This window comes from Eriocheir sinensis, unplaced genomic scaffold (assembly GCF_024679095.1).
Source record: "Eriocheir sinensis breed Jianghai 21 unplaced genomic scaffold, ASM2467909v1 Scaffold1384, whole genome shotgun sequence".
In the NCBI taxonomy this organism is placed as follows: domain Eukaryota; kingdom Metazoa; phylum Arthropoda; class Malacostraca; order Decapoda; family Varunidae; genus Eriocheir; species Eriocheir sinensis.
Window position 1 is genome coordinate 22,296 of NW_026110722.1, and position 23,564 is coordinate 45,859.

Sequence of the window (23,564 nt, forward strand, 5' to 3'; positions counted from 1 at the left end):
CTGGTGTGGTGTCATCTGCCATCCACGTATCCTAAGACATCCCATCCTGATTGCGCATGTGCGGGCTTTGTTTACAAACAGAGGGTGGATGAATTTCGACACGGTACCGTGTCTTTTGTCGACTACCTATTGTATTTCGTACCACCTAAGTTTTTTTTTTAATAAATGATGACGTATATTTTGAATTTGAAAATTGCTTGCAATATTACATTTTCTTCCTGCACCCCTTGTATGTCAGTAAATGTGATAAAAGAGATAACCTGCACCCCTTGTATGTCGGTTAATGTGATAAAAGAGATAACCTGCACCCCTTGAATGTCAGTAAATGTGATAATAGAGATAACATACACCCCTTGTATGTCAGTAAATGTGATAAAAGAGAGAACCTGCACCCCTTGTATGTCAGTAAATGTGATAATAGAGATAACCTACACCCCTTGTATGTCTTGCCGCCATCTTACGTGGACAAACTACGATATCGACATTCTGTGTTTGTAAACATCGGGTTCCGCGCATGCGCAGATCAGGATGGGATATCTTAAGATACGTGGATGGCAGATGACACCACACCGGGACCGGGAATGTGTGCGAGCCGCTTTACACACCTGCAGGGACGCCTATGTCGGTACTCTCTCTATCAAGGGACTCTGCGTTTAGGTTAACGATGCACTGTCAAATACTCGGATACCGGCTGTAATGAGCCTCGATCGTCTGTCTCATTATACACATAACGACAAATATAAAGTAAACTGTGATATTCGAAATGTTCTGAAGAGATTAATGAGAGTTAACTACCTATCACTTTGCTGTCTGTCGGAAGTTAATGAATAAAATCACAACACACAAATTGAATTGAATCGAAATATTTATTGTTGTAAAATACAACAAAGGGGGGTGGCTGGAATATTATTCAGTTTTCATGGGCTGCAACTTAATAACTATAATAATTAAGTAAGGTTATTCGGTGCTCGCAGAGTATGAAAAACACCTGCCAGATATGATTATGATGAATTATATATATGATGCAGTGCGCGGCTACACGTACAAAGCTGAACAAGATATAATGGATATAATAGTAGCCTACGGATCGGTAGGTATGTGAATGTTAAATTACTTCTTCACTGGATGGCAATGATTTTACTTGCAACAATAAACTATCAATCAGTCAATCATGATATAAGGATTGAAAGGGATTGTTGTGCTTGAAGAATAAACACGTAGTAAAGGAGGATCAGCTGGCTTGCCTTCTTATTGTTTTATGATTGTCTTATTGCTGTCTAGTCTTCTGCTGTTGTCTTGTGATCAAAGAAACTGTTAACTGATGCTTGAGGGGAAACACAAGCTATCACCTCGACTCGTATTTGTCTCACTTGTGAGTGAAACTATAAAGAAGAGCAGTGATGAATTTTGACACACCGCAGGAGGAGGGAGTGTTTAATCTCAAGCAGGTAGCCAGGGGAAGAAAACCGCCCTCCACTACACACTACATGTGTTGTTGTTATTGTTGTTGTCTGTCGTTTCATAATTATGTTGTTGATGTTGTTACTGTATTGTTGTCAGATCTGCCAAAATAATTGGTGGAGTACTAGAAGCAAAAGTAACATTAATATTAATATTAGTATAGTAGTATAGTCCGTTTGCTTTGAGTTGATCCAAGAAGTCCCGCCCAATATCCTCCTACTGACTCCACCTAAATATGTGGGATTGGCTGGCTAGGGAAGTGGGAGGTGCAGTGCACTACGTCAAAGTTCGTTTGGTGACGAGCGAAGGGTAGGTGGACAGCAGGACGGAGGTCAAGGCCACAGGCTCTCCCTCGAACCTCGGGATTAGCGACCCAACCCAACCCATCACCAGTGGCGTCACCAGGGGGGGGCTATGGGGGCTAAGCCCCCCCAAACCAAGGACTCAGCCCCCCCAAAAATACTTCTACCCTCAAAAATTAATATTTCTCTAGTTTTAGCCCACTTGGGCCACTTTACATGTCAAAGCATAACCTTATTTTCGGGTTTAAAAAAAATTGGTTTCACTTAGATATTGAAATATGTTTCCTGACAGATCTCCATATTTGTATGCTCTATTATACAGATATTCTATTTTATTCATTATTCTATAGAATCATCGGTACCTCTGCTGAACCATCCCTGCATCAGAGCATTAAATAAACAAAATAGTTACCTCTCATTTTTTATTAGTAAGACTCGTTTTCTTTTATGGCATGCAGTCGTCAGTCGAGTCCATGCTTCGCTTCAGTGTTGACGTGTTTATCACAGGAAGGGGATAGTCTCCCGGATAGATGGACAGTCATCTCGAACTTTAAGGTAAAGACGTATTTAACTTTTGTTTCTAACGTTAGGTAATAGGCCTACAAGAGAAAAACTGCCGCTGTCTGTAATATGGCTAAAAACAAGCAGGCTTGCAATGACATGCCACTGTCAGCTCGATCCTAGGTTAAGCGAATAAGTTTTCAGTATTCTGTAGGCAGGGCGGATCCAGGGGGGCCAGTGCCACGGGCCATGGCCCCCCAAACGCTCTGAGAGTATGTTTTGGCCCCCCCCAAAGAAATTCGGAACCCAGTCACCAGTGCTACCAGCGCTTGAAAAATTTTTCAAGATCTTGAAATATTTACACTATTCTTGAAAGCTTGAAAAAAGTTAAAATTAAAATCTTGAAAATCTACAGTGACTACATAAAAGTCGCATAAAATGAGAGAGAGAGAGAGACAGAGGATCAGGTGATGTCCAGCTGACGCGAACAAGTACAAAACACGTCCCACGGTCCCACACAGGCCACGCCGCCACAGTGGCAGACAGTATTGACAGACTAGTCCTTCCGCTAGTGCCTTTGTTTTGCTTCGCTGGTCACTGGTGAGTGTATCTAGTGAATTGAAACTTAAAGAGTTTGTTAAATCGTTATTGATATATTTCCACCCTATGTCATGGTGTATTATTCATAAAGAACCTTATTATTTGTCCCACGAGAACACAATGAAAGTTTCATTGTGTTCTCGTGGGACAAATCATCATTCGAGGGAGGGTGTGTCAGTTAGGTGCGTGTAGCCTATGTCTGTATGTCTGTTCTGTGTGTGTGTGTGTGTGTGTGTGTATGTGTGTGTGTGTCAGTAAGGTGCGTGTAGCCTATGTCTGTATGTCTGTACTGTGTGTGTGTGTGTGTGTGTGTGTGTGTGTCAGTGGGTGTGTAGCCTATGTCTGTATGTCTGTACTATGTGTGTGTGTGTGGGGGTGTGTGTGTGTGTGTGTGTGTGTGTGTCTGTCTGGGGGGTGTAGCCTATGTCTGTTTTTCTGGAGTATGTGTGTGTGTGTGTGTGTGTGTGTGTGTGTGTGTGTGTGTGTGTAGACGATGGCTGGATGTCTGTACTGTGTGTGTGTGTGTGTGTGTGTGTGTGTGTGTCAGTAATTGGTGTGTGTAGCCTATGCTGGTTGGGCTCGCGGCGCTCGCCCGACCCCCAAAATAACCTAGGGGCTAAAGCCCCCCCAAATTTTTTTCCCTGGTGACGCCACTGCCCATCACACACACACACACACACACACTCTCTCACTCTCTCTCTCTCTCTCTCTCTCTCTCTCTCTCTCTCTCTCTCTCTCTCTCTCTCTCTCTCTCTCTCTCTGTTTTAAAATACTTAATGGTTTCACGAATATAGACAGAACAAAATTGTTTATGATTGATGACACTTTGCGAACGAGGAACAATGGCACAAAACTCAAATGTAGACAAGTAAATTCAGACTGCACCAAATTTTTCTTCACCAACGTTGTAGTGCGAGAATGGAATAAGCTCCCACCATCAGTGGTCCAGTGTAACACGATTGACTCCTTTAAAAAGAAGCTCGACCGTCACTTCCTTGAACTTAATATTAACTAGAGTAGAAAAGCAACGTTTTGGAGCCATCTGATTAATGTAAAATCACTTAGGTTTTAGGACAGACCACCTAGTCTGGACCATGGGGTCTGTGTGGTCTGATTTTCTATGTAAATCTCTCTCTCTCTCTCTCTCTCTCTCTCTCTCTCTCTCTCTCTCTCTCTCTCTCTCTCTCTCTCTCACTAGTGGCGTCCATCAGGGCTCGGTTCTTGGTCCAGTGCTCTTCCTTATTTACATCAACGACGTGGATGTTGGACTCAATAACCGCATTAGTAAATTTGCAGACGACACAAAGATTGGTAACTCGGTTCTCACTGACGAAGACAGGCAAAGCCTCCAAGAGGATCTGCACAAAATTTCAGCTTGGTCGGATAGATGGGAGATGCCCTTTAACGTAGACAAGTGCCACGTCCTTCAAGTTGGAACGAGGAATAAGAAGTTCGATTACGAAATGCGCGGCTTTAAACTCAAAAGTATTCAATGCGTCAAGGACTTGGGGGTCAAAATCACGTCAAACCTCAAATTCTCACAGCAATGCATCGATGCAGCAAATAAAGCGAACAGAATGTTGGGCTTCATTAAAAGAAACTTTTTATTCAAGAATATAGATGTAATACTCCCGCTCTACAATAGTTTAGTCAGACCCCACTTGGAATATGCGGTACAGATTTTGGTCTCCTCACCATGCAAAGGATATTGCTAAATTAGAAGGTGTTCAGCGTCGGGCAACGAAAATGATCCCTTCCTTGCGCAACAAATCCTACGAAGAAAGGCTTTCTACCCTTAACATGTTTTCTCTTGAGAAACGTCGCCTCCGAGGAAAACTGATCGAATGTTTTAAAATACTTAACGGTTTCACGAATGTAGACAGATCAGCATTGTTTATGATCGATGACACTTTGCCCACGAGGTACAATGGCGTAAAACTCAGATGTAGACAAGTAAATTCAGACTGCACCAAATTTTTCTTCACCAACGTTGTAGTGCGAGAATGGAATAAGCTTCCACCATCAGTGGTCCTGTGTAACACGATTGACTCCTTCAAAAATAAGCTCGACCGTCACTTCCCTCAACTTAATATCAACTAGAGTAGAAATGCAACGTTTTGAAGCCTTCTGATTAATGTAAAATCACTTAGGTTTAAGGACAGACCACCAAGTCTGGACCATGGGGTCTGTGGTCTGATTTTCTATGTAATTATATGTAATTCTATGTAATTCTCTCTCTCTCTCTCTCTCTCTCTCTCTCTCTCTCTCTCTCAAGCTCCTTCAAGTTGGAACAAGGAATAAGAAGTTCGATTACGAAATGCGCGGCGTTAAACTCAAAAGCGTTCAATGCGTTAAGGACCTGGGTTTCAAAATCGCGTCAAACCTCAAATTCTCACAGCAATGCATCGATGCAGCAAATAAAGCGAACAGAATGTTGGGTTTCATTAAAAGAAACTTTTTATTCAAGAATAAAGATGTAATACTTCCACTCTACAATAGTTTAGTCAGACCCCACTTGGAATATGCGGTACAGTTTTGGTCTTCCCCACCATGCAAAGGACATTGCTAAATTAGAAGGTGTTCAGCGTCGGGCAACAAAAATGATCCCTTCCTTGCGCAACAAATCTTACGAAGAAAGGCTTTCCACCCTTAACATGTTCTCTCTTGAGAAACGTCGCCTCCGAGGAAAACTGATCGAATGTTTTAAAATACTTAATGGTTTCACGAATGTAGACAGATCAACATTGTTTATGATCGATGACACTTTGCGTACGAGGAACAATGGCGTAAAACTCAAATGTAGACAAGTAAATTCAGACTGCACCAAATTTTTCTTCACTAACGTTGTAGTGCGAGAATGGAATAAGCTTCCACCATCAGTGGCCCAGTGTAACACGATTGACTCCTTCAAAAACAAGTTCGACGGTCACTTCCTTCAACTTAATATCAACTAGAGTTGAAATGCATCGTTTTGGAGCCTTCTGATTAATGTAGAATCACTTAGGTTTAAGGACAGACCACCTAGTCTGGACCATGGGGTCTGTGTGGTCTGATTTTCTATGTAAATCTATGTAAATTCTCTCTCTCTCTCTCTCTCTCTCTCTCTCTCTCTCTCTCTCTCTCTCTCACAGACACACACACACACACAAGCATACATATTCCCCCCACACACACACACGATTTTTTTTTTTTTTGGCCATCAGCCCTAGCGGGGCTATTAGGCCATATTTATTGTTTCTAGAGGTTTGCAGTTTTTTTTTTTTTTGTTTCATCAGCATATATACAGTCATTCATTCACCTCATGCACATAGATTACCAAAAAAAGAAAATGAAATCAATAAAAAAAAAAAAAATGATCAGGGAGTGCGAGAGAGTGAGTGAGTGAGTGAGGGAGAGGCCTCTCGTGTCAGGACCCAAGAGGGGCCTGAGCGGGAGGGGAATTAGAGTTCCATTGGTGACGGTGGGCGAAATGGAGGCGATCCTATCTGACCTATCCTGCTCCTTTTCACGCTAAGGTCTTTTTGAAATGTTCATTCCCTCACCCAATATCTGCTTCACGATTATGGACACCCATTACTTTTTATGTTAGGTGACAGCAAATGTATTCAGGATTCTCGTTTGTTGATGTATTTCACGCATTACACAGAATATGAAGAAACTTTAGTAAATTAAGAAGCCCTGTGGAGTGTCCGTTCTCCAACATGTTTCACCCAAACCAAATCGCCCTAGCTGCCCATCACCATCAACCAATCACCTGCAACAGAGTGGCTATGCCCTTCCTACATCGCCTGTGGGGAGGGGCTACTGGGTTCAACTCGAGTTAGTAGTAGTAGTAGTAGTGGAAGGAGGAGGAAGAGATGGAGGAGGATATGAAGGCTAGGAGGAGGAGGAGTAAGAGCACATTGAGGAAGGAAGTAGGAGCAGCAAATAGGGGAAGGAAGGACGAAGAGGCGGAAGAAGATTATGATAAATTTATTCTCTAAATTTATTATACCATTGCTCTTCCTACAACTGGTGCTTTTACTACTACTACTACTACTACTACTACTACTACTACTACAAATACTGATACTAATACTCCTATTGCTACTACTACTACTACTACTACTACTACCACGTTTACTACTACTACTACTACTACTACTACTACTACGACTACTACTACTACTACTACTACTACTACCATTACTACTATTACTACCACTACTATTACTACTACTACTACTACAACATAAATGATACCTCCACCCATGTTTATTTTCCCGACACATAATCAGGGAGGGCTCCATAACAGAGGTCATTAGCCCCAACTCTGTTCGCTAATGACTGTGGCATCCAACCATATCACTAATACTACCTGACACTAAATCACCTATCATCTATTACGTCTAGATCCCCTTTCCTTCCCTACTCAAGTCACTCCCCGACCCACCTAATGTCACTCTCCACCACTGTGGCTTCATAGTCCATATTGGAGATGGTGGTGGCTTTTGGGCCAGAGTGTCTGGTGCCCCTGAGACATAGGATGGCCGACCTGAGCAGGGAGAACGAGAGGCGACTCCTCATCCAGGCGACAACGTGGCTCCTTGGCTGTTGCTTCTTTTCTGAGATTAGTTTCGCGAGGCGTGTGTAGAAGCATTGGGCCCTGGGACCCATCCCGCCGGATGTGGTGAAGACGAGGGGGGTGAAGCTGCCCTGATCCACATGTTGGATTCTTTCACCGTATGCCCTTGTCTTCTCCTGCTCGTTCCTGTGGTGGGCGGCTTGCAGGGGCAGCTCACGGTGACAGGCAGCCATCGGGTCGAATATGCGGATGTCCATGAACGCCCGCTGTCCGCGCACCCAGAATCCGAGGGCACTTACATCAACCCGTGCCTCCTGTGAGGTATTGGCTGTCCTGTACCGAAGGTGTTCGCCGTCCAGGGAAAGCAGTGCCGGCTCGGTAGTGACGTCTTGGCATACCTCCCCGAGCATGCTGGCTGTCAGATCCCTCACTTCATCTACTACTACTACTACTACTACTACTACTACTACTATCACTACTACTACTAGTACTACTACTACTACTACTACTACTACTACTACTACTACTACTACTACTACTACTACCACTACTACTACTACTACTACTACTACTACTACTACTACTACTACTACTAATACTAATACTAATACTAATACTACTAATACTACTAATACTACTAATACCACTACTACTACTACCACTACTACTACTAGTACCACTACTACTACTACTACTACTACTACTACTACTACTACTACTACTACTACTACTACTACCACTACTACTACTACTACTACTACTAATACTACTACTACTACTACTACTACTACTACTACTACTACTACTACTACTACTACTACTACTACTACTACTACTACTACTACTGCCATTACTAATTATGGTGATATTAATAATAATAATAATAATAATAATAATAATAATAATAATAATAATAATAATAATAATAATAATAATAATAATAATAATAATAATAATAAAAAATAATACGTAATAATAATAATAATAATAATAATAATAATAATAATAATAATAATAATAATAATAATAATAACAATAACAATAATAATAATAATAATAATAATAATAATAATAATAATAATAATAATAATAATAATAATAATAATAATAATTTTAAACATAATAATAATAATAATAATAATAATAATAATAATAATAATAATAATAATAATTTTAATAATAATAATAATAATAATAATAATAATAATAATAATAATAATAATAATAATAATAATAATAATAATAATAATAATAATTTTAATCATAATAATAATTATAATAATAATAATAGTAATAAATAATAATAAAAATAATAATAATAAGTGTAAATGGTAGAATTGACCGCACGCTAAAACGGCACCTGTAATAGTAATAGTAGTAGTAGTAGTTATAGTAGTAATAGTTATAGTAGTAGTAGTAGTAGTAGTAGTAGTAGTAGTAGTAGTAGTAGTAGTAGTAGTAGTAGTAATCTCTCTCTCTCTCTCTCTCTCTCTCTCTCTCTCTCTCTCTCTCTCTCTCTCTCTCTCTCTCTCTCTAGCCCCGTTCACACTGTGCCGACTCTAGGTCACGACTACCCACGACTCTATGGGTACACGAGGTCTTGGGCGTTGATGTGAAAGGGTCGGAAATGTCTTGAAAGAGGTCTTGACTCTCAGGCCCGGATTAAGCTTGCATTGGGCCCTACGCCACCAACAGTTTTGCCCCCCTCCCCCCCTGAATAAATTAGGCAAGATCTGGACAATTTCATATTTTATTGAAACATCAGAATGAATTAATGATACAATATATTTAATACAGATTGCCATCATCTTTATTTTCTTTATATTCTGTATTCGCAGCATACATACCATACTTATGTACATAGGTAACTCTAGCAGCTACACCAATGCCCGTTTTCTTGATTTCTTTTGTGAAAACCGTTCCGGTTTAAAATGTCATTGAGGAGGTGACATCATTTTCAATTGAAATAACAGACAAAGCATTCAGTCGTTTTTTAGTCATTGTTGAACGAAATCTGTTTTTGATATAAGACAGTTTGGAAAATGAACGTTCACCTTCACAGACTGTGACTGGTAATGTTAAGAACAGTCGCAGAACAGTTGAAACATTGACAAATGTTGACTCTACAACTGGATTCTTCCTTAAGTATTTTGACAGGACATGAGGATAATGATCCAACTTCAAATGGGTTACAAATTGAGAATGTTACAAATTCATCCTCGCAGTGGGGTTCCAAGTCATTGATGTATTTTTTCACCAAGCTGGATGCATCAACTCTCAGCTGTGCAGTACCATTCTCCCTCAGTGACTTGATAATGGCAAAGTCGTCAGATGATGACAACAAAACTCTGTACAGGGAATTTTTTGTGCATCTTGAAGATCTCCATCAGGTTCAGCAGAATCATCAGCTTGACGCCGCCGTCTTCTCTTCCGTACCTTTTCCGATACATATACTCGCTGAACATTTTCCATGAGACTTTTTGCATCATTCTGCAGTTCATCAAATTGACCACGAAGCTCAGCAACAAAACTTTCAAGTGATAGAAACAATGATACAGCCATGTTGATATCAATATTCGTGCTTTGGAGAGGAGTATTAACTTTCTGAAAGCGCTGGAGGATCTTGTAAAAAAAAAAAAAAAAATGCATTTTCAAGAAGGCACATTTTCTCTGCAAAAACTGATGCAGCAAGTCGAGCATCTCCTTTTAGTTCCTCATTGTCTCCAATTTCATTTAACATAGATGCTAGAGTAGTGTAAGTGCAGTGCTTTCACTGATTCAGAATGGAAATGTCGACGTGTGGAAGATAATGTTTTTAGGGTTAGAATTCTACCATTTTCATTAGGTGACAATCCCTTTGTTAGTAAATTCCAGCGCTTTGTTGATCCAACTGAATATGCATATAATTCCTGCACAAGTTCAAAGAAATTGCAAGCACTGTTGACTTTTGTTGCCAACCCAAACAAGTTTTTGCTATTTTATTTTATCTATTTATTTATTTATATATATTTTCTTTCGATCAACAGTCCAACGAAGCATACTGATCTCCCTGAGGCTACAGGCATTTCCGGGATTTCCATTATGTGGGGGCCCAATTATGGGTCGGGTCTATCTGGTTTTGTGGGCCCCTCAGTGCTGGCAAGGCAAGTATAGAGAAGGTATCGTCATACAGGCGGGAGGAAATCACTCGTTGGCAACTCCAATAGCCTTCACGCTTGGCCACGCCCCATCCTCGTTGTCTGCCCAAACCGACGACTTCACACACCTCACTCCCACCCTGTTTCCTGACCCCAACATTCATTTTTACGAAAAACTAAGACCACCATCATCTTCTTGAGAAAAATATGCATCACACTAGCATAAATTTGTAACAATAATGTAAAATTACACATACGAAAATCAGAGTTAAGTGAAGGATGGAGTAAACATCTTCTTGCACTTATTTCCCTTCAACTCCTTAGTGCTCAGCTGGTTTTCGTCGCATCACTTTTATAAGCCCAGATCCTGAATCTGCATGCTTTTCTGCTTCTGATGGTGTGTGGTATCTCCCGAGGTAAAAATATACACAGGGTCAAAGTCGTCTCCGAACATATGCCGCGCCGTGACGGCTTTCATTCACTTCGGCATTTGTTTACTCAAGTCAGACTCGCCGCTCACATACCGATGAGGCGTGAGGTGAGCGGTGAGTCTGACTTGAGTAAACAAATGCCGAAGCTAATGAACAGCATCACGGCATGGCTTATGTTTGGAGGTGTTTTTGACCCTATGTATATTTTTACCTCGGAACGTACCACACACCATCAGAAGCAGAAAAGCATGCAGATTCAGGATCTGGGCTCATAAAAGTGATGCGACGAAAACCAGCTGAGTACTAAGGAGTTGAAGGGAAATCATCAAATTTTCTCAGGAAAATGATGGTGGTCTCAGATTTTCGTAAAAATGAATTTTGGTGTCAGGAAACAGGGTGGGAGTGAGGTGTGTGAAGTCGTCGGTTTGGGCAGACAACGAGGATGGGGCGGGGCTTAGTTAGGCTCGAGGAAGGGGCGGAGCTTATCGAGACGCCAGCCAATCATCGTCTAGGATGAGATGCCGTGAACATTTCTATTTATATTTTTTATTCACCGACAATTGCTTCATAGGGTATATAACAAAAAATCCACATCTTATTTTATTTTATTGTAGTAGTTTATAACATAAAAAACATCCGAGAGGTCCTAATAAAAAAGCTCATTTCAAAATTTGGTTCTTCACGTTCTATGAGAGTGACTATACCTCTCTTTACTTGCCTTGAGTGCTGGGGCCCTACGCCATTGCGTACTTGGCGTACAAGATAATCCGGCCCTGTTGACTCTTGAGACTGTTGCCGAATGCTGCGCCGACGTCGTGACGGGAGTCTGGAGTCGTGAGGGTTAGCACGACCAGGATCCTGAGCACGACATGCTGCAGGCAACTAGTTGGCCGAATGTCCCAGACAGTCGGCAAGACACCAAGACCTCAATAAAACCTGCCCCCCTTCTTGGAGCGTGGGAACCTACTTGTCAAATGGAAAAGTCGCTGGGTTGTCGGCACAGTGTGTACGGGGCTTCACGATCGCTCTCTCTCTCTGCTTAATTTTTTTTTTATACATTCTGTATATATATATATATATATATATATATATATATATATATATATATATATATATATATATATATATATATATATATATATATATATATCGGTGTGGCGGTGGCTGAATCGACAGGGTAACAGCACCGCGTTCAGGAGGACGCGAGTTCAATCCCCGCCCGGAGCCACCAAGCTGGGGGTTTTCAGCCGCCGCCGAGTGGCTTAAAACTACCCACATGCTGTCCAGAAGACCACCTATCAACCCGGACTCTAGATTCTAGGATTAAAGATGAGCTCCGGGAGGGCAGCATGAGCCAATGCAAGATGGCGCCACTATAAACACTCGCCTGCGCCAGAACGGGCTGGGCCGACCATCAGGACCCACCGGGAAGAAGCCTTGGGCCGACCATCAGACCCCACCTGGAAGAAGCCTACCGGCGCTATTGGCCGCGACGTAAAAAAAAAAAAAATATATATATATATATATATATATATATATATAGATATATATATATATATATAGATATATATATATATATAATACGGATCTTTCCGGTTATACGAACTATCGATTTTTTGGGTATTTTTACATTTTTTCAATGTATTTTTTTCCGTAGAATCCTAAAATGACAATTTTTTTTTTGGAGAAACCAATAGGTAAAAAGTTATTCAACTTTAAAGTTATTTATTCCCTATGTAATACTGAAGAAATGCTAACTTTCATTTTTCCTCTCTTTCAGGTCAAAAATCAGCTAACCTAACCTAACCTAACCTAACCTAACCTAACCTAACCTAACCTAAACTAACCTAACCTAACCATCAAAGAATGTATGTCTTACATTTGATAAAAGAAAGGAAAAATAAAAGTTTGCATTTCTTCAGTAATGCATAGGAAATAAATACCTTTAAAGTTGAATAACTTTTTATCTATCCATTTCTCCAAAAAACCAATGTTATTTTCGGATTCTTCGTAAAAAAATACATTGGAAAAATGCAAAAAAAAATAAAAAGTCGATAGTTCGTATAACCGGAAAGACCCTATAATGGATAATAATAATAATATGTATATATATATATATATATATATATATATATATATATATATATATATATATATATATATATATATATATATATGTATATATATATATATATATATATATATATATATATATATATATATATATATATATATATATATATATATATATATATATATAGGGGAAGGTGGGGTAAGACGGACCCCTTAAGAAAGAAATGGGTCTATAAGCCACATTTTGATATTTTTTTAATGTTTTAGGGGTTGTGGTGGTACTTTAGGGTCTTATGATTCCAATACGCAACCTAGGCACGGTTATTTGATGGAAAAATTTAAACTATGATTAAAATAAAAAAGTAACTTTTATTGTTTCCGAAAAAAAATGACGGGGTAAGACGGACCCCAGGGGTCCGTCTTACCCCGTCATTTTTTTCGGGTACTTTCTAAGGGTTCATCATAGTCCTTGACAAAAAAAAAAAAAAGAAAAAAAAAATCTTCCTGGAATAAATGACAAAGAAAACCCTTCTTTCAGCATCCCTTACCATCATACATTTGCTTCTGTGCCCATTTTACATCTACGGGGATACTTTATAGTGCTATATTATGCCAAATTGCCTGATCATTCCTTGCATAGATCACAAATAAAACACTCAATATCATCCTCATCATCCAGTATCCCTGCACATTGCTCGTGTGCCCATCGTTTACAATTGTCACAGCAAACCCACCCTTCACCTCTCTTAGAATTTCCAAACTTGTCACTGCAGTACAGGCAGACAGTTCCATCTCCCTCTTCACTCTCGCTACTGCTTTCATGAAGCCAGGATGGTCCAGCAAGGAAAAAAAAGAAAATGCTAAGTGTTTGTAAAATATTTAGAGTATGGGGTGAGATGGACCCCTTGGGGTCCACCTCACCCCATACGTAAATATTCGCATTATGCATTTTTTAATAAAACATCAATGTTTGATATATCATTTTATGGCACATACCTATAATGCACAAACGATTGGCTATATGCAGCATGATTACTAAATCATTACAACCAGTATATCAATGCAAAAAAATAATTATCTTACCTTCTCCAAATAACATCAGCACTGTCCAAAAACACAAACCTCCACATCGAGCGCAAATGCGGTACTGAACCTGGCTTCCGGTTGCACCCGCGTGAGTTACAGTTGATGTTGAGGACATCTAGCGGCATCAAGTTTAATCATGCCATTTGTAATTCAGATTTGAGTTGTGGTTCCATCTCACCCAAGGGTCCGTCTTACCCCACCTTCCCTATATATATATATATATATATATATATATATATATATATATATATATATATATATATATATATATATTGTTGTGCTGGAAGCTTCCCCCGGCGACCATAGACCTCTAGAAGGCTCCCGGAGAAACGAGCAAGGGGGCGGGGAGCAAGACAGGCCGTCCAGGCGCGGCCAGGCGCCAGGCGGGAAGTGTTGCCAACTCGCATATATTTTTGCTACATGTTCTTGTATGATCTAAAATATACTGTAACATTCTAGACTGTACTGTTCTGGATATATATAGGAGAAGAGGGCGAGAGAGTCCCAGTCATAGTAAGCTATAGTGTAAGTGAAGAGTCCGAGTGAAGTGTACTACTAGGGAAGAATATTAAACTACAGAAGCTGTGGGAAGTGTTTACATATCTCCCTCCCACGGAGTCTCCTGACGGCGACACGGAACCCAAGTAACACGTCCGGCATATATATATATATATATATATATATATATATATATATATATATATATATTTATATATATATATATATATATATATATATAGCTTCATAATAAGGGTCAAATTCATAAATTCAGTATAATCAATAATATTAAGAAATAAATAATTAAGTGGATCAGCTGTCACTGCGTGGGGCAAGGTGCCATATAAACCAAGGCCTACGTAGGCCTTGGATGAACCCAGGGCAGCTTCCATTCTTAAACTCATCGATCATGCATATACATTTTTTCACTCGATCAGTAATGCACCAGCTAGGTAGCCTACAAGTCTTAATTGTTGTATTGTTATAGTTTTATGACTGCCTTGTTGTGGATGAAGAAACTGTTAACTAGAGAAGATGGTTAAAGGCTTATGTTCGGTGAGGGAAATGACGTCATGAGGCGTGCCAGATTCAAGCCTTCAAGGTCAGGCAGGATCAGCTGATTGTTGTTGCTGTGCCGTGCCTCCAGTCTAAACAAGGCACTGTCACCATAAGATGTAGTATAAACGGGGAGGGCCAGGAAGTACACTTTAATAATAAGGCATGCACATGAACAATTAGTGTACTATGATGGTTCTGTCCCTTGCACATGATGCTAATCTTTCCGCTAAAGCAAGTGTAGGCTGCTTTGTGGACGGGATTTACATTACCCAGTGTTCAGAGGAAGGTTGTCAGTGGTGCATGGCAAGATGCATGTTACATGTGTACTGTAGGTAAAACATAGTTTACTTCACAGAGAAATCTCTCCCAATCCTGCATGCTGTGATGATTATGATCCTTTAAGCAATAATGATGATTTTACAAAGACGTAGAGACCAAATACATAGACCCTATGCAGTGACATAGCTAGGTATTTATCAAGGGGGGGGGGGGGGGTGAGGCACTGATGAATATGGGGGTTACTATGCAAGTGGAGCTTCTGATGCCACATGGAAGGTTACTGGGGCATATTCTGAAATCAGATCAGAGGTGGGTATGAGGACATGGCCAGTGGAGGGGTGCGTGCCCCCCTGGCCACTAGTGTCCAGTCCACACCCTGTAACCCCAAGTTCAAGTAAATTGTAGCCCATGTTGACATGTGGCAATCTACCATACGTTCATGTATTACATAGCCCCCTAAAACACCCCAGAAGAAGAAGACCCAGCTGATCTGGTCAGTGTAGTGTATCCTCTCTGTCTCTTCCCCAATGTGTGTGATGGTGAAGATAACTAATAATGAAATGTAGACGGATTTCTTATTTTTATGTAAAGAAGAAATCCATCGTACATCACGTTAATAATATATGACGGATTTGGACGTTAAATTCTTCCTTATTTTTGAGGAGCGTCAGGGCTGGGTGTCAGCTGTCACATGTTTATTTTGTAACCAAAACCATCCAGTAACAATGATATTTGAGTGAGAAAATTACTATCGGCTGCATGGTTATGTGAGGGTCATGCTAATCTGCATTCCATGCTGTTTTGATAGTCTCGTTTTTGTTCCACATTTAGCTATTTCTCAGCCACTCATAGGTTAAAGTTAGCCGAAGTAAACAGGTTAAGCTGGACATTTCATAATCAAACTATTTATGTTTAGTTCTGATTTAAAGAACCTGTGAAAAGGAGTTTGCCTGAGGAATTTTTTAATATTGGCGGCTTTTTGAGATTTTGTAATGTTATTTATGCCTACACTAAGATTTTAACCCCAAAGTTTTAAGTGTAATTTGGTGAATTCTCCCCACTTTAGAAAACAACAACTATAAATAAATAAAAAAAAAAATATATATATATATATATATATATATATATATATATATATATATATATATATATATATATATACTATATATATATATATATATATATATATATATATATATAACAAAAAAATTATTAAATACTGAAAAAATAATTGGATTTCTTTTTCTCCTCAACAGCCACAAACAGACCGTCTGCATTATTGGGGTGGTGATCTATGAGGATTCATCATAGCAACAAGCCAGGGGTGAAGGAAAGCACCAAACACTTCAGAACAAGCTGGAATGATGAAAGACGGCCTACACCTTTCCTGCAGAACTGAAGAGGCAGCATTTAGTTTAAACAGCATCCACATCTATCAGTTCCTTCTACAAGACCCATCACTTCACAAATCAAAATGTCATTACAACCCTTCCTTGGTGGAATAGGAGACGAGGATCGCAGGGTGTTCAGACTCATGAAGATAGTGGCTAGTGAAGGTCGTCATGCCCTTCACTTTGTATTCAAGTGGGGATGCAAGAAAAAACCCACAGAGACAATAGAGGACTACTTAAGAAATAAAGGCATGAGCATTGAGGATTATGAAGAAATATTTCCCCCTATGTTACAAGAAACAATCAACAATGATCCTTCTGGAGAATCTTATGATGTTACCCTTATTTTTCCTTGCATCAAGTGGGGTTGTTATCAGCTTGCAGAACCAAAAGATGATAAATGGAAAGATGGGCAAGAAAACTTGGAATCCCTCTGCACAAATCTTAAAAATATTAGGAATCGATTGTTTCATGGGGAGAAAATACCTAATGATGATGTTATGAATGAAAAGTGCAAAGTCATTAAAGAAATATCAAAGAAAATTGTTAAAAAAGCAGGGAGTAAGTATGGAGTGTCTGATGATGAAGTCAAAAGTACCCTCAAGGAAATAAATAACCAAGTCTGTCATATTATGAGTGCACGCCTAGGAGAAAAAGAATTTAACGAACTGTCAAAGTTCAAAGAAGAACAGAAAAAATCCATTCTTGAAATTGGGAGAAAGGAGTTGCCAGAGCAATATAAAAATACATCAAAGATTGATCCAGCATCCTTTGTGACAGGGAAGGAACGGCTGGATGTTAAGAATGTGTTTACTAAGCTTGAAGTCATATGTGAGAACATGGATGAAACTCATGAAGTGGGATACAAGGAGCTGCTTGAGGTGAAGACTGAACTTGAGGAGAAGCCAACAGTCATAATAGTGGAAGGTGATGCAGGAGCTGGCAAAACTACTTTAACAAAACTGATCCTGTCAGACTGGGCTGAAGGATCCACCATTTTTACGGGTCTTGAACGCTATGACTTGGTTTTCCGAGTTGAAGGAAAAAAAAGGATCTCCTCTTACTTAGGGCTAATTCAGGGCCTCCTGCCAACAGCTTCATATGAATATGATGATGATGACCTAGTTAGGTCTGTACTTCAGCTGAAGGTCTTGCTTGTCATGGATGGCTTTGATGAACTAAATACAGAGTCTGAGAAGCTTATCAAAGAACTATTAGACCAACAAATACCAAGTAGCAAAGGTCGCTTACAACTCCTGATCACCACAAGGCCCAGCAAGCTCTCTGACCTTTGCAATGTTCTTGGTGCACACACTAAGAAGATTCAGACAAAGCTAAGAGGAATATCTTTAGAAAAAAGAGTGGAATTTGTAACAAAATTACACGATGAAATGATCAAAGAGGAACAAAGTGATCAGGACACCCAGAAGCTGGTTGACCTCTTGAAACAGTCCCAGGCCCGCCTTGGTGAGCACTATCGACTGCCTCTCAACCTCACACTTCTGACCTACCTCTGGGCCTCTGACCCCACCAAAGTGAATCCTGAAACGACCTCAACTGGTCTCTACATTGCCTTCCTGGAGCTGATTGAGTCTCGCTTGCAGACACGACTCCAAGAAAGGTTAGGTTGTGTGGCCCTGCCCAAAGGTAGAAGTAAAAAAGTAGTAAGGGAGTTTCAGAAAGATTTGTACAGAGTTTGCATGGACACGCTTCTATCAGACTCAATGCAGCTCTCTACTGAATCAAAAGATGTACTGGGAAAGAAGTGTGAAGACTTAGAAGTCCCTTTCGATGAAATGATTGAAGCTTTTCTTGTAGTTGAAAAGGAGTGGACAAGCAGTGGCTACAAGACTGAGCTGACTGTGCCTCACAAAAGCATTTTAGAATTTTATGCTGCAAATCAATTCATGACATATATTAATAATAAACTAAAGAATGATGAACCAGAGAAGAAGATTGTATCTTTGTTGATGAATTGTTACATTACAAAAGCTGAAATAGATGATATCCTTCAGAGATCTGAAAGTGAAGATGTAAAGTCGCTGAAAAAGATTTGCAATGATCTTCTTAAAACAGACCAAAACTTGGCCAAGTATGATAACATGTTCTTACACCTGACAGGTCTGTTGACTCATCAGTGCCCTGACATGTTACATAGGTATGCTGAGGATCTTGTTGATATACTAAAGGAAGCTGAGTTCAAGGGAACCAAGTGGCTTGACATTCTTGTGGAAGCCAAATGTGATGACACGCTGGCCACCCTCCTCGCTCCACTAAATGACCTCGTGAGTAGTTATGAACTCAAGCCATGTCTTATTACTTAGATGCAATGGGAACACTGCCATTGCACTCAAACAACACTGTACTGGAAAATTATTAGTGACTGGAAAGTTGGCTAATCACTTGTGGACATCTGTTGTTACACAGATTAACAGCTATAAGGGCACACAACTGCCAATGAGGTGTATTGATCAGACCATTTAGTGCTTATTCATTAATGGTATACTGTCTCATTCAATGCTGTATTTTTCCCTTAATCTGTTAGGCATTCATGCTATGGCAACAAGTAGAGAATTATGGCCTGTGTAGTGTGGACAAATGTCACCAAAACCCTCGACTCCATCTTGCCGATCTTTTTATGACACCATAATTATGAGTGTACAACCGGCAACTTGAGGGAAGCAGGAAGCTAATTTGACCTGAGAAAGAATTCAGATCTTTACAAAATCATGGCCAACTTTGTCGCACCACTCCAAATTTAGACACAAGTTCCTCCCAATTATAATAAAATCGATTGCTGTCAGATTTATTAATCATGATTGCAAGAGCTTCTGGCCTGGGTTCGAATTCCAGCCTTGGCAGTCTGCTTGCAGTCCACTCAGCTGTTCATCCTTCCTTTTGGGATGGTCGGTAAATGGGTATTTGGGGAAACTTGGGGAAGGTAAACTGTGGTAACCCGGATGTTGCATTGGCCCTATGTCAGGTTAAGGGTTCTCCCCCCCCACCGGGTCAAAGAGCCAAAAGGACGGAGATGAGCAGTGTTGCCATGCGCAGCTATAGTGTATGCTCCCAACTCTACCTCTATAATTGTAATAGTAATCTGGAGTTTTCCAAGTAATCATACTTGAATATAATAGCCGTGGAATCTCCCCAGGCCTGCCATCAACTCACAATGCAGGAAATATTGAAACATTTTGATCAGCCTCTGTCATGAACACAGATTAACACGTTTTGTTCTGTCCTCAGCAACTCATAGTCCGCGATGGCCATATGGGAGCTGCCCTTGCACTGTTCAAACACCTGGACACCAACATCCCTGTGCAGGTTATTCTGGAGAATGAAGTGACCTACATTCCACGCCTGGATGATATGTTGTGCCAGCTCTCGCAGAGGGACTGTGCAGTGCAAATTTTCTTCAAACACCAATGGAAGAATAAGGAATGTGGCTCTTCTGATGAATACCTAGGCAAGCTGCGGCCTGGGGGGTGCAGCAGTTATGGGTACGGAAACAGGAAATACTTGGGGGAATATTGAGGCAGTGTCTTGATGAATTGTTCCAAAGCACAGAACACTCCCTTCAAAACATGCTACATTTGTTTCTGCAGGTGCAGTGTGACTAAATTCACAGGCCATCTGGGCACACTTTCCTGCCTTCCAGAGACCACAACAGAGCTGAAGATTGCCTTTGCCAACACCGAACATGCCAAGCAACTTCTGGTGGAACTGAATGACTTGGTGAACAAAAGAAGTGATATTACATATATAGGTGAGAAGATGACCATGCAGGTACTTTATAAAGTGGTTTATGATACCTTCTCTTGAAACTTATTTCAGGAAACATAATATGTTTTTCAAATGCAACTTTTATGGTTAACTTTATAGTGTTTTCTGAATATTAAAACTACCCTCTTGATTTGGCAGGAATCCACGTGATGTCAGAGGTCAGGCCTGATGGCCTGACGCCTCTGCCTGTTCTAAAACCCCTTCAGGGAAGAGAGACTGGCAGTCTTTGGCTCTCTGGGGTAGATAAAGACTGGCAGATGAAGTGTGGAGTGATTCGTGCACTCCTTCCTGATGAGGGGTAAGTCAAATCTGACACTTAATTGTGCTGGTAAAACTGGCAATTACATTAGTTTTAACACATCTTTCCCTTTGATATGGAATTTTATTTCTCATGGACTGATTTTATCAAAGAAAAGTACGAATTTCCTTCACTGATTATTTTTTTATATCAAATACTAATAAGTAGATTGCACTTTATTGACTTGATAGAACATCTGGCACCAAATGGACATCAAATATAGCAGCAAACATGTTATTCAAGTGTTCCACAGCCAGAGTACTTCACTGTAATGATCAGCAAAACCAATGGTCTTGCAGGATGTTCAACTCCATTATGTTCCCTCAATGCAACTTTACTGCCAAGCGTTGCACTGACATCCTTAAGTGCCTGAAGGAGCTAGGAGTAAAGGTGAACAAGAAAGGAGGCATTCGCTTCTTCTCCACTCTCAAGAAAATTGAACTATTGGAGCTTAAGGAGTTTGCCAGGCAAAGTCTTGGCTGTGCCCTGTACTGGTAAGGCCTCATTCAAGTATTATTATGAATCCTCTCATGCATACAGTGGGGAAAAAGGGAATTAGGGGAGTTACTTCACAAAAAAAAAAGAATAAAGTGTCAAACATAAATAAAACAACTTATAAGAATACTAATTGTAACTATTTAGAGCTAAACTGTAAGATGTGATGCCAAACTCCATTTTTATTGGTACTACTGGACAAGCTAAAGCAATGTGGGTTAGTCCAAGTTAGTCCGAGTTATTCAGAAGGCATCGTGAACAGTACTGGAAGAGCAAGGTTCAGGAATAAAAAAGTTGGACAGTTAAAGTCAACAATGGAATGAAAGTTGAGCTGAATACTTTAAAATGACCCACAAAATGTGTTGTTTATAAACAAAAATATTTCCCCACAGCTCTGATGAGTCCAGTGTGTGGTAGCCTGACCGGTGAGACAGGAAGCCTTCATGTGGCGACACATTGCGGAGGTAATGAATGGCCCAGGCCAAGATGGGGTGTGGGATTCAGTGTCTCCCATGCACAGGCCCTTTGTGATTTGAGGCTGTGAAGTACTGGGCTTTCATTCATTAAAGTAAGTAAAGGTTAAGTTTGGGGCATATTCTACAGTGGCTACATTGGCGCTCATCTTCACCCTCCCAGCCCTGGAGCGTGTGGTAGGTAAGGAGCTGAGAACCCACAACCCAGGGCCACAGGGCCAGTGTGACGGCTCAAGGGCAACAAAGAGGAAAAAAAAAAAAAAAAAAAAAAAAAAAAGGTGAGGCCGGTGCTCAAGGGAGGGGTGAGCAGTGGTTTTTTTTTTTTTTTTTTTTATTTTTTATTAGGTTACCACAGTTTACATTTAATGAAGTGGAGATAAGCACTGAGGCCACCTGCAGTGACAGCATATGTCCCCAAGTTTACCTTTGAAGGGGAGGATGAACAGCTGGGTGGGCTACATGCCAACTGCCCAGGCTGGGACTGAACCCCGGCCCGTAGATTCACAGACAAGTGTGCTAACTGCCACATCATGGAGGTGCTTTACTAAGTTGCTATGAAATATGTTTTAGTATTTTCCTAGTGTGATGCCCAGTCACCTTCAAGGGTTTTGGTGTACACATTGCTGTTATGTATTCTTTGCTATAAGATGTCAAAGAGTTGGTTTGCTCATTGGCTAATGAGCATAAAAGATTATAAAGATAAAACTCTACTCAAACCAGGCTTGGATTCAAGTTTTTTTTTTTTTTTTTTTTTTTTTTAAAGCAGAGGAGTCAGTTCAAGGGCATAAAATAAGGTAACATGTAAAAAAAAAGGCCTGATACTCACTGCTCCTAAAAAGAGGTAGAGGAGTGGCCGAAAGATAGGTTAATTTCGGGAGGAGAGGTGTCCTGATACGCTCCTCCTGAAAGAGTTCAAGTCGTAGGCAGGAGGAAATGCAGAAGAAGGAAGATTGTTCCAGAGTTTACCAGCGTGAGAGATGAAAGAGTGAAGATGCTGGTTAACTCTTGCGTGAGGGATTTGGACAGTAAAGGGATGAGCTTGGGGAGAAAGTCGTGTGTGACGAGGGCGCGGAGGGGGAGGCATGCAGTTAGCAAGTTCGGAAGAGCAGTCAGCATGAAAATATCGATAGAAGATAGAAAGAGAGGCAATATGGCGGCGAAATTTAAGAGGAAGAAGACTATTAGTAAGAGGAGGAGAGCTGATGAGACGAAGAGCCTTAGACTCCACTCTGTCCAAGAGAGCTGTGTGAGTGGAGCCTCCCCCACACGTGAGATGCATACTCCATATGAGGGCGGACAAGGCCCCTGTAAATGGATAGCAACCAAAGGGGGAGAAGAACTGGCGGAGACGGTACAGAACTCCCAGCCTCGAGGAAGCTGATTTAGTAAGACAAGATATATGAAGTTTCCAGTTGAGATTTTGAGTTAAGAATAGACCGAGGATGTTTAATGTTGAAGAAGGTGATAGCTGAGTGTTGTCAAAGAATAGGGGATAGTTGTTTGATAGTTTGATAGTACAACTGATTATACCTGAGTACGAGTATAAGTACATTATAATACATATTACATATCCAAGTGTGAACATGTCTCATTACTCTAGTTGAACTAGAGTACAAACACAAGTGCTTGAATCT

At 40.3% G+C, this 23,564-nt stretch overlaps 1 protein-coding gene across 7 annotated transcripts in view; it reads left to right on the forward strand.

Moving 5' to 3' along the window:
* LOC126989942 (uncharacterized) overlaps positions 1-22,180 on the forward strand; it is a 31,839-nt gene extending 9,659 nt beyond the window's left edge. The window contains exons 1-7 of one of the 7 annotated variants that reach the window (XM_050848542.1): positions 1,854-2,318; positions 16,747-19,166; positions 20,128-20,381; positions 20,487-20,647; positions 20,803-20,962; positions 21,262-21,456; positions 21,850-22,180. In XM_050848542.1, coding sequence (XP_050704499.1) covers positions 16,965-19,166; positions 20,128-20,381; positions 20,487-20,647; positions 20,803-20,962; positions 21,262-21,456; positions 21,850-21,874 — 2,997 coding nt within the window. In that variant the 5' untranslated portion in view covers positions 1,854-2,318; positions 16,747-16,964 and the 3' untranslated portion in view covers positions 21,875-22,180. Of the gene's footprint in view, positions 1-1,853; positions 2,319-15,246; positions 15,544-15,721; positions 15,984-16,746; positions 19,167-20,127; positions 20,382-20,486; positions 20,648-20,802; positions 20,963-21,261; positions 21,457-21,849 lie in introns of those variants that run through there. The other 6 variants (XM_050848539.1, XM_050848540.1, XM_050848538.1 and 3 more) reach the window with 6 other exon arrangements.
* The last annotated feature ends 1,384 nt before the right edge of the window (positions 22,181-23,564 follow it).